This window comes from Marmota flaviventris, chromosome 9 (assembly GCF_047511675.1).
Source record: "Marmota flaviventris isolate mMarFla1 chromosome 9, mMarFla1.hap1, whole genome shotgun sequence".
NCBI lineage: Eukaryota > Metazoa > Chordata > Mammalia > Rodentia > Sciuridae > Marmota > Marmota flaviventris.
This window is the reverse complement of record NC_092506.1, coordinates 10,199,178-10,216,059: the sequence shown is the minus strand read 5'-3', so window position 1 is coordinate 10,216,059 and position 16,882 is coordinate 10,199,178. Positions and strand designations below refer to the sequence as shown.

The 16,882-nt window shown below is 48.8% G+C and overlaps 3 protein-coding genes across 3 annotated transcripts; 1 reads left to right on the top strand and 2 right to left on the bottom strand.

Moving 5' to 3' along the window:
• The first annotated feature begins 19 nt into the window (after positions 1–19).
• On the top strand, positions 20–2,109 carry Tmem179b (transmembrane protein 179B). The gene is made up of 5 exons (XM_027944686.2): positions 20–143; positions 916–1,103; positions 1,181–1,315; positions 1,487–1,565; positions 1,758–2,109. The coding sequence occupies exons 1-5, from the start codon at positions 48–50 to the stop codon at positions 1,917–1,919; spliced, it is 660 nt and encodes a 219-aa protein (XP_027800487.1). The 5' UTR covers positions 20–47; the 3' UTR covers positions 1,920–2,109.
• Positions 2,110–2,188: 79 nt separating this feature from the next.
• Positions 2,189–3,270, bottom strand: Tmem223 (transmembrane protein 223). The gene is made up of 2 exons (XM_027944687.2): positions 2,953–3,270; positions 2,189–2,638 (listed from the first exon to the last, which is right to left on the bottom strand). Exons 1-2 carry the CDS (start codon positions 3,263–3,265, stop codon positions 2,346–2,348), a joined length of 606 nt encoding a protein of 201 aa, XP_027800488.1. The 5' UTR covers positions 3,266–3,270; the 3' UTR covers positions 2,189–2,345.
• Positions 3,271–3,348: 78 nt separating this feature from the next.
• Positions 3,349–16,487, bottom strand: Nxf1 (nuclear RNA export factor 1). Its single transcript, XM_027944682.3, has 21 exons — positions 15,938–16,487; positions 12,946–13,129; positions 12,582–12,738; positions 10,606–10,689; positions 10,396–10,500; positions 10,204–10,284; positions 10,012–10,081; positions 9,787–9,875; positions 9,566–9,673; positions 9,283–9,392; positions 7,451–7,487; positions 7,088–7,156; positions 6,955–7,010; positions 6,717–6,824; positions 6,553–6,611; positions 6,326–6,441; positions 6,143–6,185; positions 5,517–5,589; positions 4,666–4,848; positions 3,848–3,908; positions 3,349–3,712 (listed from the first exon to the last, which is right to left on the bottom strand). The coding sequence occupies exons 1-21, from the start codon at positions 15,963–15,965 to the stop codon at positions 3,674–3,676; spliced, it is 1,860 nt and encodes a 619-aa protein (XP_027800483.1). The 5' UTR covers positions 15,966–16,487; the 3' UTR covers positions 3,349–3,673.
• Positions 16,488–16,882: the final 395 nt, after the last annotated feature.

The window sequence follows — 16,882 nt, the reverse complement described above, 5'->3', positions numbered from 1 at the left end:
CGCCGGATGAGGCGGGGCTGGGCGGCTGGCTCCGGGGCCTGGGCGCCATGGCGCTGCCCTGGCTGCAGCGCGTCGAGCTCGCGCTCTTCGCCGCCGCCTTCCTGTGCGGCGCCGTGGCGGCCGCGACGCTCACCCGGACCCAGGTGCGGCTGGGGGCGGGGCCGGGCGGGTGGCCACGCGGGCTGCGACTCTGGCCCGGCGACGGCTGGCCTGCGGATGAAATGCAGCGACGCTCGCCGTGTCCTGGCTTGGCCCAATCAGGTCCTACCGAAGCCGTTCCTTCGGCAAAGGGACCAGATACCAGGAGCGTCGTGCATCGCCAGATAGAGCCAGTGCTTCCCTCTGCGTAACCTCGCCCTGGTTCTGAAAGAGACGTCAGCCCCGGCCCTGCGTTCATCGGATGAATCAGGAGCCATTTGTGCTGAGCTATAAGAGAAATAAAGCATAGTGTAGTGAAGGTGATCAAGCAGCCACACTTGCAACTGTGTTAAGTGACAACAGCCCTGTAGAAAACTGAGTTGTTTACTACAGTCAGGCAATCTTGTTAAACATGGGACCATTAAGCCACTATAAAGTAGGCGCTAGTATATCTCTTACAGATTAGATAACACTGGAGATACTTTTTGAAGGTCACACAGGTCTCCTTTACTCTGGGATTTCTGCACAAAGGAAGACCAGAGTTTGTGAGACTTTTGAAGTTCTTTGTCTTCTATAACCACTGCCTACTTCCTGATCATTCTGGCCACTGAGGTTTACCCAAAAGGCCCTCTACACCAGTTTCTCATGTCAGAAACAGGAACTAACAATGCACACATAATTTCTAGAGTGGCCCTGGCCTATATTCTTAACACCTGCCAGAAAACTGCATCACGAGGCACTGACTGAAATCTGAGATTCAGCAGCTTCTCTCCACAGGGCTCCTTCAGGGGTAGCTGTCCGTTGTATGGTATGACCACCCGGAATGGCTCCTTCCTGGCCTTATCCCATTCCTCGGCCCCATCCCTGTGCTACTTTGTGGCAGGGGCCTCTGGCTTCCTGGCCCTCTACTGCCTCCTGCTTCTGCTCTTCTGGGTCTACAGCAGCTGCATCGAAGACTCAAAAAGGTGAATGTCCCACCCCAAGGACCAGGGGCTGAGGTGGGATGAAGCCATCAACCGCAAGGTTTGTTCTCTCCCCCCAGAGGTCTTATAGGGCTCCGCGTTGCACTGGCCATCTCAGCTATAGCCATCTTCCTGGTGTTAGTATCTGCCTGTATCCTTCGATTTGGCACCAGATCCTTCTGCAATTCCATCATCTCCCTGAACAGTACAATTAGGTAATGAGGAGGGAGGGAAGCCTGGATGGGGCTACCTTCCTTCTGCAGAGGGGGAGTCCTGTAACCTCCCATTTTCTGTCTGTTGCTCTCCACCTCAAAGGGTACCTGGGTACAGGTATGCTTAGGGTGTATCCCCACTTCTTTCTCAAAACTGTCTCTTTGACCTCACAGCTGCTCTGAAGCTCAGAAAATTCCATGGACACCCCCTGGAACAGCTCTGCAGTTTTACTCCAACCTACACAATGCTGAAGTGAGACCCAGAGACACACTGATTCATACAAGTATCTAGCTATAAGGATGCTCAACAATGAATATGAGCTTGGTCTACCACTGACAAGCTAAGAGGAGCTGAAGGGCGTATCAGCCTGACAGACTGGTGTGTGGGTGGAAGGACTGGATCTGTGATGGTCTGACTCCTCACATTCCTGTTCTGTCTCCACAGACCTCTTCATGGGTGAATCTGGTATTATGGTGTGTGGTCTTGGTGCTCCAGGTCATGCAGTGGAAGTCTGAAGCCACCCCATACCGACCTCTGGAGAGGGGAGACCCTGAGTGGAGCTCTGAGACAGATGTTCTTGTTGGGCCACGCCTGTCCCATTCCTGAAGAGTAACCAAATAGTGCATTCTGCAGCCAACGACTTTGTGCCCAAGTGCCTGTAATCCTCTTGTCCCCACACAGCCCTGTTAGTGCTGAAAGCCCCCATTTTCCCTCCAGGAGGGAAAAGTAACAGGCCCCTCTCCACCTCTCTTCCTATTGCTGTTTTTGTACCAAAATATTAGTATTACTTTCTTCATTTTGGTATTGTGTTCTTGATGTTAAAACAAGTAGGTGATGGGAAGGAGTGAAGGCGAAGCAGGCATGGATCAGGCAGCTTCCCTTTAAACAACTCCTCTTTTAATTGTTACTATTGAATCTTAGGTTCCCCCTTGGTGACCCTGGTTGTCACCCCATCCATAAGTTCAATTTTGTTTTGTTTTCCCTTTTTTTTTGTCTCCTTCTGAGAGGGAGTGAAAGACCCAAGGTGGTTTCTTACAAGCTCCGATAGGTACCCACAGTGTTGTCAAAGAGCTGAACGTTGGGGAAGTGTCCAGCTTTGTCCAAGAGGAAATAGAAGCGATGGCCTTTGATCTTCAGAGGCAGCATAGCAGGGACTTCTCCTCGGTGGGCCATGCAGGATACCTGGTTCAAGGGGACGGTGAAAGGGGCTCCCAAGCCAAAAGGGGCATGAGTGGTCAGGGTCACCTGCTGCCCTCCTGCTCGAAGCATCACTGAACGCACAGATCGTAGAGAGAAGAGAAGACCAGCACCCAGTACCAGGGTCCCTACAGAAGAGCACAGCAGTGGGGTGAGGTGTGTTCACTGAAAGGACACACACCAACCCTTTCCCTTTGAGTAAAAGATATGAGCGTGACTAACATTTTTGAGTGGGAACCTCTTATATCTAACAAACTTCCAGGCGATGTTTATCCCCATTTTAAAACTCAGGAAAAGGGCTTAAAACTTAAATTGCTCAAGGACAGAGCGCTGAGAGGATGTGGAGCCCAGGGACTGCAGCGCCCTCTTCTGCTCATCTCTCCTTGTCTGAGCCTAGAGCCCACTGCCCCGCCCCAGGTAGAGAAGCCGGCCCACGCCTTACCGATGGCACCGCAGCTGACCACCAGCCCGTAGCGCCAGAGCACAGCGCGCAGGTCCAAGCGGCCGCGGCCTGGGGCCTCTGCATCCAGGGGTCGCGCCTGGACCGGGGGTGCAGACCAAGCTGTCAAGGCCAGGGAGGCCCAGAAGATGCCCTGGCCGGCGCAGAAGAGTCCAAGGATAGTGAAGAACCGGCCCCGCTCATGCTCGAAAAGTAGCACATCCTGCGCCGGGGTCGCGTGGTGCAGGGCCTGGCGCGTGGGCAGGAGCCGCAGCGCCACAAACAGCCCATGAGAACACCTCCAAGCTGCCGCCATGGCGGGCAGGCCACTTCTGCTTCAGAGGCGGGACTTCCTGCCGAGGCCCCGCCCGCCACGAGAAGCAATCCAGAACGCAGAGGCAAAATACAATATCACTCTTTATCTTAAAAAGTAAGGGGAATCCTGGGGAATCCTGGGGCTAAGTACACAAAGCACCTAAGTCCTTCGGGTAGTTTAGTGTCAGTTCTACAAAGTGAGCTTTGGCTTCCTGGCACCAGTGAGGCTCAATCTTCTGGAAGTCTTCAGGAAGTCTTCCAGAAGGCAGGTGAGGAGCGGGATCCACAGACCTCCCTCCTCAGTCACAGTCACAGGGTGGCCTCCGGCCGGACAGAAGGCAAGGGATGACAACCATACAATAATATCCAAGGGCTATTTACACACGCACTTCTGGAGCACAACTATGGATCACTTCATGAATGCAACTTCTGGGATCTCACCCTTGGCCTGGAAAAAAATAAAAGGTCAGTACAGCCAGGTGTCCCTTTCCTGTCCCCAATGCCTTACTCATTTGACCCTCACTTAACCTTCTCCAAGGCTCAAAGAGCCCTGTCTTTTTGCCACAGTATTCCCAAATCCTACCTTGAGATGAGTGAAGGCTTGGGCAGATCTGGTATAGTCCCAGTTGTTGTCCTGAAGGCACCTGGCAGCGAAGAACAGGAAGTTCCATGAGAACCAAAATGTACTCACTCTGAACACTAAGGGCCATTTCAGAAGCCATCCTCCAGAGACACTCACCACTAATAATTATTTGCTGTACTTACACTTAAAAATGTGATTTTCAGCCCTTTTGGCCTTCAACTTGTGATCCCCCTGCCTCAAGTAGCTGTGATTATAAGCATGCACCACCCCACCTCACTTTATCCCCAGTATAGGGAATTAAACTTAGGGACTTTCTACCACTGAGCTGCATCCTAGTACTTTTTATCTTGACAAGTTGCCCAGTCTGGCCTCAAACTGGGGATCCTCCTGCTTTAGTCTCCCAAGTAGCTCGATTTCCATGTATGGACCACTGTGCCCAGTTTTTTGGCCCTAGGAATTGAACCCAGGGCACTTAAGTACTGAGCTACATCCCTAGTCCTTTTTATGTGTGTGTGTGGTGCTGGGGATTAAACCCAGGGCCTTGTGCATGCAAGGCAAGTACACTACCAACTGAGCTATATCCCCAGCCCATACTTTTTATTTTTGAGAGTGTCCCACTAAATTGCTGAGGTTAGCCTTGAACTTGCAATACTTCTGCCTCAGCCTCCCAAGCCACTGGGATTCCAGGCATGCACCACCTCACTTGGTTTGTATTTTAAGGAACTAAACGGTTTTGGCTTTTAAAATTTCAGGAGCACTCATCATTCTCTACCAGTCCCACCTCAGTTTACCCCTGTCCCTGTAGGTACAGCACTCACTTCTGGGACCACTCGAGGTTCATGCCAGACTGGGTAGAGAACGCCTGTAACATTTCCTGCTGCTCCGGGGAGAGGGTGGGCACAGGGCTGGAGGAAGGTGTGGGTGCAGGCATGGCGAAGGCTCTTTGGATCTCTTCAGGGCTGGCATTCCTCACAAATAGCTCATCATTAACGATACATAACCTTGGAGACAAAGAGCACCTTAAACAACTGGACAAATAACCTCACTGCTCCCCAACATCACTGCTATTCTCTGACATTTGACACTCAAATTATTTCAATACCTATATGGTCCCCTCCCAGTCTTAGCTGTTGCTTTTTACCATTTGTTCCTTCTTCTAATGGACTCCATGTTTAGGATTATCTCCCAAATACTAGAATTATACATTCTCCTCTAATCCATGGAGAGTTGTTACTCTTTTGTTTATTTTTATAACAAACTTAGGCAGTAAATATTGTTATAAAAATTTCCAGATGAGGAAAGTTGGCTGTAGCTAAACGTGATGGAGCCACTATGAAAACCCAGATGGTTGGGCTGGGGATGTGGCTCAAGCTGTAGCGTGCTTGCCTGGCATGCGTGCGGCCCAGGTTCGATCCTCAGCACCACATACAAACAAAGATGTTGTGTCTGCCAAATACTAAAAAATAAATATTTAAAAAAAAAAAAAAAAAAAAGAAAACCCAGATGGTCTAACGCTAGAGCCAAGTACTTAACCACTACAGCAGCCTCCTGATTCCTGCTGCCTTTGTGAAATTTTGAAGACACCCTGAGGACTGACTGGCTTCCAGTTTCCACACTGCTGACCAGGTAGTGGGTCTGGTACACCCAGTGTAGTAAGCAGAACACTTACCCTGAATTACTAGCAGGAACAGCGATGAATGTCCTCGTGAAGGCTCTCAAAGAATCTCGAGATTTTCCATCCACTACAGTGAGAACAGCAGCAATGACCACTTAGAATCATTTATGTTTTACACTTATAAACAGGTTCTCAAAATGTGGTCTTTGATACAGAAAACACTAAGTGGGCCAAATTGGGATGATTGTGTTTGGTCGGTGAGAGGTCAGAGAGGACAATAACAATTACTAACCCTCTCAGAGAGCACACATGCCAGGCCTTAGGTTAAGCACTTTCCAAGTAATTTCACACCCTATGAGTGGGTTATTATTAAACCCCATCTTACAAATTAAGCATTTGAAGCTCAGAGTTAATGCAGTTTTCCCACAGAACCATAGAACCAAGACTGGAAGGAAACTAAGACCTGCCTGACTTCACAGTCTGGATCTGCCTAATTCCTAGACTTTTCCCACATTGCAGATAGGACAGGTAAAGAAGGCAGGCTAAGCAAAAATGGCTTGAGCGGAATGGTGAAGAAGGCCAGGAAAGAAAAGAAGGTAGTTGGGAAGCTAAGAATACCAAGAAAGATTCTTGCTGGGGGAGGGACCCCACCACAAACTCAGAACTCAAAATATTCTCACCTTCCTTGAAGACTCCATTGACAGAAAAACACAGCAATGTACTCTGGAAGAGAAGATGTACCAGGTGTGATACAGATTTCTAGCCAGAGCTTGAGCACCCTACCCCACACTCTTGTAAATGCTGCCCCTGCTATGCCCTCCACCCAATGCTAGGCTTCTATAAGGGCAGAAATACATGCTTACTGTCTGGGCACTTATGTCTACCACAAAGGAATTGATGTCATGCTGAGTTTTGGGCAACTCATTGAGGAAGGCGACAACGTTGAGACGTGTGTGTTTCAGCAACCGGAACCGCGAGGCTATGGGCAGAAGGAGGAGAAAGCAAAGTTGGGACAGCCACGTACTCCTGAACTCTCAGATTCCTTCCCATTTTCTGCTCCCATCCTATCTTGCCCATATCGCACACTTACGTGGGTCTTTAAGCCTTTTCACATTTCTGCTGTCCTTGTAGTATTCAGCCAAGTTGCTTCTGTGGGAAAAGGAAGAAAAGGAGGTGGTGGTCAGAGCAGTGTGGTCTATGTATCTTCTGGGGAAATCCTATGGTCCTGGGCAGGTACTGGGATATGAGACTCACCGGGCAGGGTTATGGGGGATGAATGGAATGCTTAGTGAGCAGCAGGCCCCATCATGGTAGGCATCCAAAAGCCCCTGCCGGTCTCCAGAGTCATAAATTGCATAGTATCTATGAGGGGGAAAAAAAAAAAAAAAGGAAATGTCTGAACTCCTGTGGAAAGAAGACACAGTAGCTCCCAAAAGTGAGCTGTGCTTGGGCCTCCCACTTTCCCCAGCCTCAGGGGCCCTAGGATACTTACTGCTGCAGAAAGTGCAGAACCAGACTCTTTAGGTTCTCCGTCCCAAAATAGCTTCCCTGGAACGAAAAAGACATTAGGAACATGGAAGCAGTTCTCTCCCCACACATGTTCTAACTCCACCTCCACTCCTCACCTTGCAGGGTGGCAACATTGTGGGGGCTTCAACATCAAAGGCAATTGGTGGGGGCAACTCATGGCCATCCTGTGGAAAGAAATGAAAACTGAGTATAAACTAAAGAAAAATGGCTAGATGTGTAAGAAGATGGAAGGGCTAAGAGTGAAGGGTCAGCAGTCAAGTGTTAAAGAAGCATGAAAAGTATCCAGGAATCCTGAGTATGAAAATTCAGCCTACAGGCATTTCTCTGGGAAGGATTATCATCTTTATCAAATTCTCAAAGGGATCCATGCATGACTCCAGATTAATGGTCATGTAGGAACAATCTTAGGAGAAGAAGATGCCATGCTTATTAGAAGAGAATGAAAAGTTTAGACTTACCAGGCGTAGTAACTTGGGAAATCGTTCGCGAATGGCGCTGTCAAGAACGGGACAGAAGTGAGTGATGCTTCAGAGCCACCAATGCCTCCTGGGCTGCTCTAGGAGCAAACAACATCAACACCCAAGGGACAGCCCGTCCCATTGCTCATCGCCCGGCTCCTCCCCAGCCTGTACTTAGAGAAAAGTAGCCCCATTCCCCACCTCACCTGGGGCACCCAGACTGGACTACCTTGAAGGCTGTCTTTTTTCTCTCTGCCTGACCCTGAGTGCCACAGGAGCAGCACTCCCAGCCCAGGCTTTAAGCCCAGGACCTCCTTCCCCCTTCTTGCCCCCCTTACCTTCCACCTACTCACCTGTGCAGCCCCGGGAGGAGGGAATGGGGTGGGAGCCCATGGGCTCCGCTGCCTCACCAGGTATCCATCGGTTCTGCCAGGTCTGGCCTTGGCCAAGACCAGAACACACCACAGGGATGGCACAGGATGTTGGGGCAAGGAGATGAGCAAGGTGGGGCTCAGGAACAAAGGAGGCAAAGGAAGAGAGGAAAGAAGAAAGAAATAAAGGTAGGGTGGAGCAGGGACAGGGGAAAGATAGGAGAGAATAGAGAAGAAAAGGAAAGAGAAAGCAAAGAAAAAGGGAAAGAACCACAGGCAAAGAGGCATAAGGAAGAGAAGGGAGAAAACAAGAAAAACATCCTAACACAGCCCTTTCCTTCAGCTGCCCTTTCCCTGTGGTCCAAGGTAAAATCAGAAAGCAAATCCTGCTGTGGCGGGTGGGCAGCTGCTGTTGGCCAGGCCTCTGACTGCTACCTGGGTCCCAATCTGAGCTGGGCGTGGGAAGCAAAGCAGCCATGGGGGCAGGAGACCTCCCTCAGAAGGGGTGAAGGTTCAGACCCCTGCAAAGTTGGGGGGGTGAGGTTCTGTGCCCCACCTCTGTTGGCCCCCAAGTTCTTTCCTGATGGCCCCTCTGCGACTGTGCCTGTCTTAGGTTGTTCCTTCCCTGAGGAATCTTACCCGTCTCTGGCTAACCAGCCATCCTCCGGGGCCAAACAGGGTGATGTGAGGTGTGCGAGTGAGGGAGGGGCATTGCCCCCGAGAGTCAGTTCTCTGTCTCCTTGGTAGCCAGTGCCCCCGTGGCCTCCACGCCCAGCATCTGCCTTAGGATCCCCTCGCCTGCTGGCGGGGCCCCGGCTCTGGTCACAGGTTTTGGGAAACCCAGGTTTCTTCTCCAGGGAGGGCCCAGCTCACAGCACTAAGTGAGAGAGACATATGGCATGGTACCAGCCTCCTGGAGGCTTCAACCTTAGCATGGGCAGGAAAGTCCAGGCTACAGCCTTGGACAAGTAGCTTGTGAGAATAGTGTCCCTCTTGGTGCAATGCAAGAGGGGTCATCAAAGGACAAAGAGGAGAAAGGCCCATCTCAGTAGGAAATCCCAGTTAGGGAGGGCTTTCTCAGCCTAAGGATTCCAGGCTCTTAGCCCAAGGTAACCCCATGGATGGGGAATATACAAGACACCCCCCAGTCAAAGTAGAAATGAGGAGGTGTCCTTCCTGGAACAATAGGGTAGGGAGAGTCTAGAAAAGGCTGTGTTCAGGAAGGAAGGAGAAAGGCCATAGAACCAGCAAACAGTAATCAGGTGAGAAAAAAGAAGAGATTTTGGAACAAAGCTGAGAGACACAGACAGACGAAAAGGAGGAGCGTGTGGTCCTCCCAAAGGACAAGTGGTTCCAGCTCAGGGCTGCACATCTCCTGCAGACGGGCACTGATCAGGGTGCATTAACTCAGCCTCCCAGGGGTTGAAGGTCCCCAGGAGGGAAACAAAGGCTATGACTGACCTGATGTAGGTAGACTGGTCTTGGAAACTGTCACACAGGGGATTTCCATCAAGCCACAGCTCTTCCAGCTTCAGCCCTTTTATCTTATCCAACTCCCGCTCAGACTTCAACTGCAAAGGAGGAAGAAAACAAGGAGGAAATGGATGTGGTGAGGAAAACAGGTAGATCCTTAGACCTCTAATCCCTATCCTCCTAAGGTCTCCCTTTTACCTCCTGCCAGTCAAACATGCCCTCCCCATCCTCTGCTACCCCATCAAAACCACATCAAACCATCAGCCCTCACTTCATTTCCAGAGAGATTTAAGATCTTCAGGTTGGATGCCTTCTGCACAATGCTGGACATGACATCCAGCCTGTAAAGCCTGTTGTTGCTCAAGTTCAAAGATAAAAGCTGTTGAGTAGAAAAGAGTTTAGAAGAAAGGTAAGCAGTGAGTAGATCACCCTATCCCATCCTACCTCTCCCTCCCTGCTTCCTCATGTTTAATACTGGCCCCAAAGCCTCACCTCAGGGATGTTTTCTTCAATGATTCGTAGGGTAGCCGCCATACAGCTTCTACGATGCAGGACAACATCAATGTTCTGGGCCACCAAATCTTCAGAAAGCAGATAGAAAGGGAAGTCTGAGAGGACTTGTCACATCAGCATTAGCACTAAATCATCCTCAAACTTTCCCTGGGTGACAAATCCCATTCTGTCTCCATCTAGCTGAGAATCTATTGTCAGTCATACCTGGGTCTGAACGAAGGCCCTTGAGATCAAGTGCTTGTTGGGAACCATCATAACGTTTGCTCATAATAAGCTACACAGGAAGACAAAGGATTTAGTGGTCAATGGGGCTAAATGGGCATGTTGGGATGAGTGAGTGGGTAGGTGTGAGAAGTAAGACTTGGTTGAAACACATGTTACTTGAGCTGGCCTCACCTTTAGCTGCTCTACTTGTTCTGGCTTCAGTTCATTTTGTACAACATAGGGTGGAGAAGAGGGGTTGATGATGATAGGTATCTGGAGAGAAGACACAGAGAGTAAACTCCAGGGAAAGCCCCAGGACCAAGAATTGTCCCTGTCCTGTGTAGCAGTTCCCACCATCAGCCAAGCTAGGGCCTTTACACCTACCCTTCGGTTATCCTGACCCACAATCTTATAGTTGATAGCCTTTAATGCAGAGGCAGTGCTGGAATCCTCCACAAAAAACTGGGCCCGGGTGCTCTCATAATGAAACTTAAAAAGAGGAAACAAGAGCATTAGACTTGAATCAAGAGCACCTTACCCAGCTGGGCCCATACTGTCTCTGGTGCCCGGTCAGCCACTCAGTCCTTATCTTACCTCAATGGGGGTGAAAGGGACACTGCATTTGCTCTGAATCATGTTCAGAAGCCAAGCTTTGTCATACTTTTTGCCACAAGGAATCTAGAAGGGAGAGAAAGCAAACAGAAGAGAACACCATGTAACTAAGGTTGAACAGCTGTCTCAACCCAGCATTCCTTTTGTACCTTCTGCAGAGCTTTAAATTGTTTTCTAGGGCTGGGGGCATAGCTCAGTGGTAAAGCAGGTGCCTAAAAAGATCAAGGTCCCAAGCACATCCCCAGAACCACAAAAAGGAAAAAAGGCAGGGCATGGTCATGCATGCCTGTAACACCAGCAACTTGGGAAGCTGAGGGAGGGGGTTCTCAAGTTCCAGGCCAGCATGGGCAATTTAGTAAGACCTTGTCTTAAAATAAAAAATAAAAAAGGCTGGGGATGTAGCTCAGTGGTAGAACACCACTGGGTTCAATTCCCAGTATCATAAATGAATGAAAACAAAACACACCAAAAACCAAAAAGGTTTTATAAAGAAAAGACTAGTTGGTCAGGTGTGGTGGTGCATGTCTTCATGTCAAACTACTTGGGAGGCTGAGACAGGAGGATCACAAGTTTGTGGCCAGTCTAGGCAATTTAACAAGACCCTATCTCAAAAATAAAATAAGCCGGTGCAGTGGTGCACGCCTATAATTCCAGTTACTTGGGAGGCTGAGATGGGAGAATTGTGAGTTCAAAGCCAGCCTCAGCAACTGTGAGGTACTAAGCAACTCAGTGAGACCCTCTCTCTAAACAAAATACAAAATAGGTTTTGGGGGTGTGGTTCAATGGTCAAGTGCCCTTGAGTTCAATTCCTGGGACCAAAAATAAAATAAAATAAAATAGCTGTGGATGCAGTTCAGTAGTACAACACTTGCCTTGCATGCAGGAGGCCCTAGGTTCAATCCTCAGCAAAAGAAAAAAAAGAAAAAAAAAAAAAAAATCACAAGCTTTTTTTTTTTTTTTTAAGGTATAGATGGACACAACACAATGCCTTTATTTTTATATGATGCTGAGGATACAACCCATGCCTCGCCAGTGCTAGGCGAGCACCTTACCACTGAGCCACAATTTCAGCCCCATGTTTTTTTATTTTTTAAATATTTATTTTTTAGTTATAGGTGGACACAATATCTTTATTATATTTTTATGTGGTGCTGAGGATTGAACCCAGTGCCTCACGCATGGTAGGCAAGCACTCTACCTCTGAACCACAACCCCAGCCCAATCACAAGTTTTCCACCTAAAACACATGTGAATTTCTGTTCACTTACACTTATTATTCCTCAAAAGTATAATTTTTTAAATTCTAAAAGCTCCAAGGTTTAATTTATACCTTGCCTACACCTTAGAGAACTCCAAGCCCTACACTCAGCTTGAACCAAATGAGGCTATCCAGAGGAGTTATTCTACCTCCCAACCAGTTACATTTTTATTCTACCCTGTTGTCTATCCCCACTGAACTTTCCCTGAACCTGTCGCTTGGTGTTCTAACATAGTGATTCTAGCTGGGGATGTAGCTCAGTGTGGTACAGTACTTGCCTAGCATGTGCAATTCTCTGAATTCAATCCCCAGTACTAAAAAAAAAAGGGAAAAAAAATATTGGTTGGGGGTCAGTGTCTGGGGAATGATCTCAGGGGCATTTTATCACTGAGCTAATCTCCAGTCATTTTTATTTTGAGACAGGCTCTCACTAAGTTGCTCAGAGTCTTGTCAAACTACTGAGACCTTTCTTAAGCTTGCGATCCTCCCCCCTCTGGCAGGAGTTGCTGAGATTACAGGTGGCAGCACCATACCCAGCCAAAAAAAAAAAAAAAAAAAAAAACCTGTTTCTAAAGGAGAAAGAAAGGATACCTAATTGTGAAGTATGAAGTAAACAGCCAAAAAAAAAAAGGAATTTTTATGGGGAAAAAAAAGTAATAATTTTCATTCTGAGTCCAGCCTCCTACACTAAGGTACTCACTGTAATCTTGAACCAGTTCTTAGAGGACCCATCCTGGCTGGTGCCAGCCCCTCCTCTCTCTGGAGGAGCTCTGTCTCTCCGCACAGTAATGTGAATGCGACCTCCTCGATCATGCCAAGTATCACCCCGACGGTTAGTTCGGGTGGCATACGGGTTGCTGTGGGGAAATAGAGAATTAAAAGTTCATAACTATTAGAAAAAACCATCCTGCACTGTTAGCAGGACTATAATTAAGACTGTTCAACCATTAAGATGGTCTTGACATGTTTATCATTCTAGGTGGGAAAAGCAATGACAAGGACAATAATAAAGCTATATAATCTAATAGGTTATTAAATTCAAAGTAGACCAATTAGTCACTTACTATCGTACGCGGGGACCATCCTGAGCATCACTCATTGCCACATCTCCATCATCTTCCTCGAGCCGAGAAGACTGAACACCAGAACCACCTCGTCCTGACCGACGGTTCCCCTCACCATACTTCCACCGGAAAGGACCCCGGCCTTTCTTTCTTCTTTGAGGGAAACTAACACGGTCATCATGCTCTGGAAGTGAAATAGGTACACAAACTAGTAAATATATGGAGTGCGGAAGTATCTCAGTAGTAAAGTGCTTCCCTAGCATGTGTGAGGCCCTAGGTTCAACCCCTTGCACTGAAAAAAAATTCCTTAAAAATTTAGTAAATACATCACTGGAGTAGCAATTGCAGATTCTAGCACTCTGCACTACTGGGAAAGATACACATTAACTACAGAAGCCATTTCCACACAAGTGCCTCTGCCTGTCCAAAGGAAAGAATCCACTCTGGAATGGCAGTATCATATCAGGGAAACAGGATAGAGCTTTTGAAAAATGAAGCAAAAACCAGAACTATAAAAAGAGGCAGAATGTAGAAGTGTAAGCAGCCCAAACATGTAACTAGCCACAAATCAGACCCCTGAAAGCCACTTGGGACCTACCACTCAGTATTTCTCTTGCCTAAACAATACAAACAAATATCACCAATTTAAGGGCCTCCTAAAAAATCTTGTTCTCGGGGCTGGGGTTTTGGCTCAGCGGTAGAGTGCTCGCTTAGCAAGTGCGGGGCCCTGGGTTCGATTCTCAGCACCACATAAAAATAAATAAACAAAATAAAGGTGTTGTGTCCAACTACAACTAAAGAATAAATATTTTTTAAAAATCTTGTTCTCAAACGGCCACTGTGAAGTTTGTAAAATGATTGGCTTCTTTGACTAGGAATGCCCTTTAACTCAGGAGACAACTTTTTGGCTCAGGTCTGGTGGCAGCATCACTTTAGAGTGCTGAACCAAGGCTCCTGAAATGTATGGCCTGAGAGGGATGCAATAGTGCACTCCTGTCATCCCAGCGGCTTGAGAGGCTGAGGCAGGAGGATCACGAGTTCAAAGATCTCGAGACCTTATCTCTATTTTTTTTTTTAATATTTATTTTTTAGTTTTCGGCGGACACAACATCTTTGTATGTGGTGCCTAGGATCGAACCCGGGCCGCACGCATGCCAGGCGAGCGCGCTACCGCTTGAGCCACATCCCCAGCCCCTTGAGATCTTATCTCTAAATATTAAAAAAGGGCTGGGGATGTGGCTCAGTTGTTGAACACCCCTGGATTCAATCCTGGGTACCAAAATAATAATGATAATATTAATAATATAATAATAACAATAAAATAAAAAGAGCCAGGGATGCAATTCAGAGGTAAAGATTGGCTGGGTTCAATCCCCAGTAAAAACAAAAACAAACAAACAAAGAATATGGCCTGACTCCTAGAGCACTTCCCTAGCACTGGTGAGGCCCTAGGTTTGATCTCTAGCCACACACACACACACACACACACACACACACACACACGCAAACACACAGAAGGCAAAAAGAAAAAAAAAAAATCCAAGGAAGTCTACCTAATACCTAGAACTATGTAAACAATGAAATTCAACAAATAACCCTAGGAGAAGAGAAATGAATAAAAGCTGCAGCTGATTTTCATTAAGAACTTTCTCCAAGCCCTGGCATGGTGGCACTGCCTGTAAAATCCCAGCGGCTCAGGAGGCTGAGACAGGAGGATTTCTAGTTCAAAGCCAGCCTCAGCTACTTATCGAGGCCCTAAATAACTCAGTGAGACTCTGTCTCTACTTAAAATATAAAAAAAGGCGCTGGGGATGCGGCTAAGGGAAGTTCCCCTGGGTTCAATCCCCAGTACCAAAAAAAAAAAAAAAAAAAAATTTCTCCAGCCAGGTACCAATGACACACACACCTGTAATCCCAGCAACTTAGGAGGCTGACACAGAGGATTTCTAGTTCAAAGCCAGCCTCATTAATTTAGCAAGACCCTTAGCAGCTTATTGAGAACTTGTCTCAAAATAAAAAAATAAAAAGGGCTGGGGATGTCGCTCAGCCGTTAAGGGTTCAACAATACCCAGTACAAAAACAAAACAAAAAGTTTCTTCAGCCAGTCACAGTGGAACAGACCTGTAATCCCAGGGACCCGAAAGGCTGAGGCAGGAGGGTCACAAATTTAAGACCAGCCTCATTTTCTTAGCAAGGCCCTCAGCAACCTAGGGAGACCCTGACTCAAAATTAAAAATAAAAACAGCTGGGATGTAGCTCAGTGGTAGAGCACTCCTGGGCTAAATCCCTGAGTGCCAAAAACAAAATAAAACAAATTAAAACTTTCTCCAGTGCCAGCCACTAAGCTCCAGGCACTTGATAGCAATTGTCTTATTTAAATAAACACACAAAAACTTGGGAGATAGGTACTCTTTCTAGCCATATCAAGGGAGTGGAAAATAAGGTCTGAAAATTTAATTCGCTGAAACTTGGTGTACCCAACGCAGGATTCAAACCTGGGTTGTCATGCTCTCCTGATCACCACAATGGACTAACCACCAATAAAGTGTTCCGACTAGAACATCCAGTTGGTGGGCAGGTCTCAAAGGCTGAAGGCGGGGGCAAGACCACTGGACGCAGTCAAAAATAGGGCACCAGCACAGCCCACGAGCAGGGCAGACTCACATTAAAGTAAGAGTGAGGCCGCCCAACTGAACTGACAGGCATCAACCACCCTCCAAGTTCAAAGGAATCTTGTCACCCCACCCTGAGCCATCCGCTCCGAGCCACAGTCCTCCAACGCCAGGATTCCCGAGTCAACAACCAGGCGCCCACCTCGAGTCCTGTCGGTGCCCCTGGGCTGTCTCGCCCTCGTTTCGGCAGGGCCCGCGCCGCAGCCGCTGCCCGTGGACGCTGGGCCCCTCGCGGCCTCCCGACCCGGGGCTGCGGCCTAGGCCGGCGCCGCCCACCCAGATCCAGATCGCCCGCTCCGGGGCTGAGGGCCAGCACTTACCGTTGTACGACTTTCCCTCGTCCGCCATTGCACTGCGAAGAGCAGGGGGGGGGCGGTCTCAGGCTAGGGAGCCGACTGCCTCTAACGTCCGAACGCCCTGCCGCTCCGGACACTTTGCCTCTTCTACGCCGGGCGCCACCGCATTTATATAGCGAAGCACGTAGTGCGCCGCCCGACTTCCCCCGGCTGTGGGCGGGGCCACGCGGAGGAAGCGGACCATATGCGCGTGCGCAAACGCAGGGTCGTGAGGGGCGTGGCCTGTCATCCAAGCCCCGCCCAAATCCACTCTACTCCTATTCCTGCCATCCAAGCCCCGCCCAAATCCGCTCTACTCCTGCTATTCCTGCCATCCAAGCCCCGCCCAAATCCACTCTACTCCTGCAGATTCACTCCGCTCCTGGCTCCTCAGTCGAAGCTGCCCCGCAACCGGAGGCTTTGCTTTGGAACGGAACTGGCCGCTGCAGCCCGGAACTGAGAGGAACTGGGAAGGAGGCCGCACTGAGGGTTTCCGAGGAATGGAGACCGAGCTTCGGGGCGGGAGTGATGCCTACTGGGATTCAGTCTTGCCAGCTGTGGATGCAAGCCTCGCTTTCCTCGCCCACCAATTTTGGCGAGCTTTCGTCCTCACAAACCGCCCCACCCACCACTAGCATCCGGCTACACCCTCATCACGCGTCAACAGAGCAGACGGAAAGGTGGGCCACTTGCTGGAAAGAGAAATTTTAAATGCCAAGACAGATGGGCTCGACCCCCAAAAGCCCAGTACCTGCCCGAGTGTGGTGATTGTTCTCTATACCTTGAGCCTCCCTTGGAATGTGTGAAATGGGGCCCTTGGAGTGACCGGTGGTGGATTGTGGGTGAACAGGAAAGACAAAGCAGTGCTGTAACCTCCTCGGAAGGAGGATATTGCAGGCAGGTCTCTCCATTCTTCGTGACTGTCTTGGA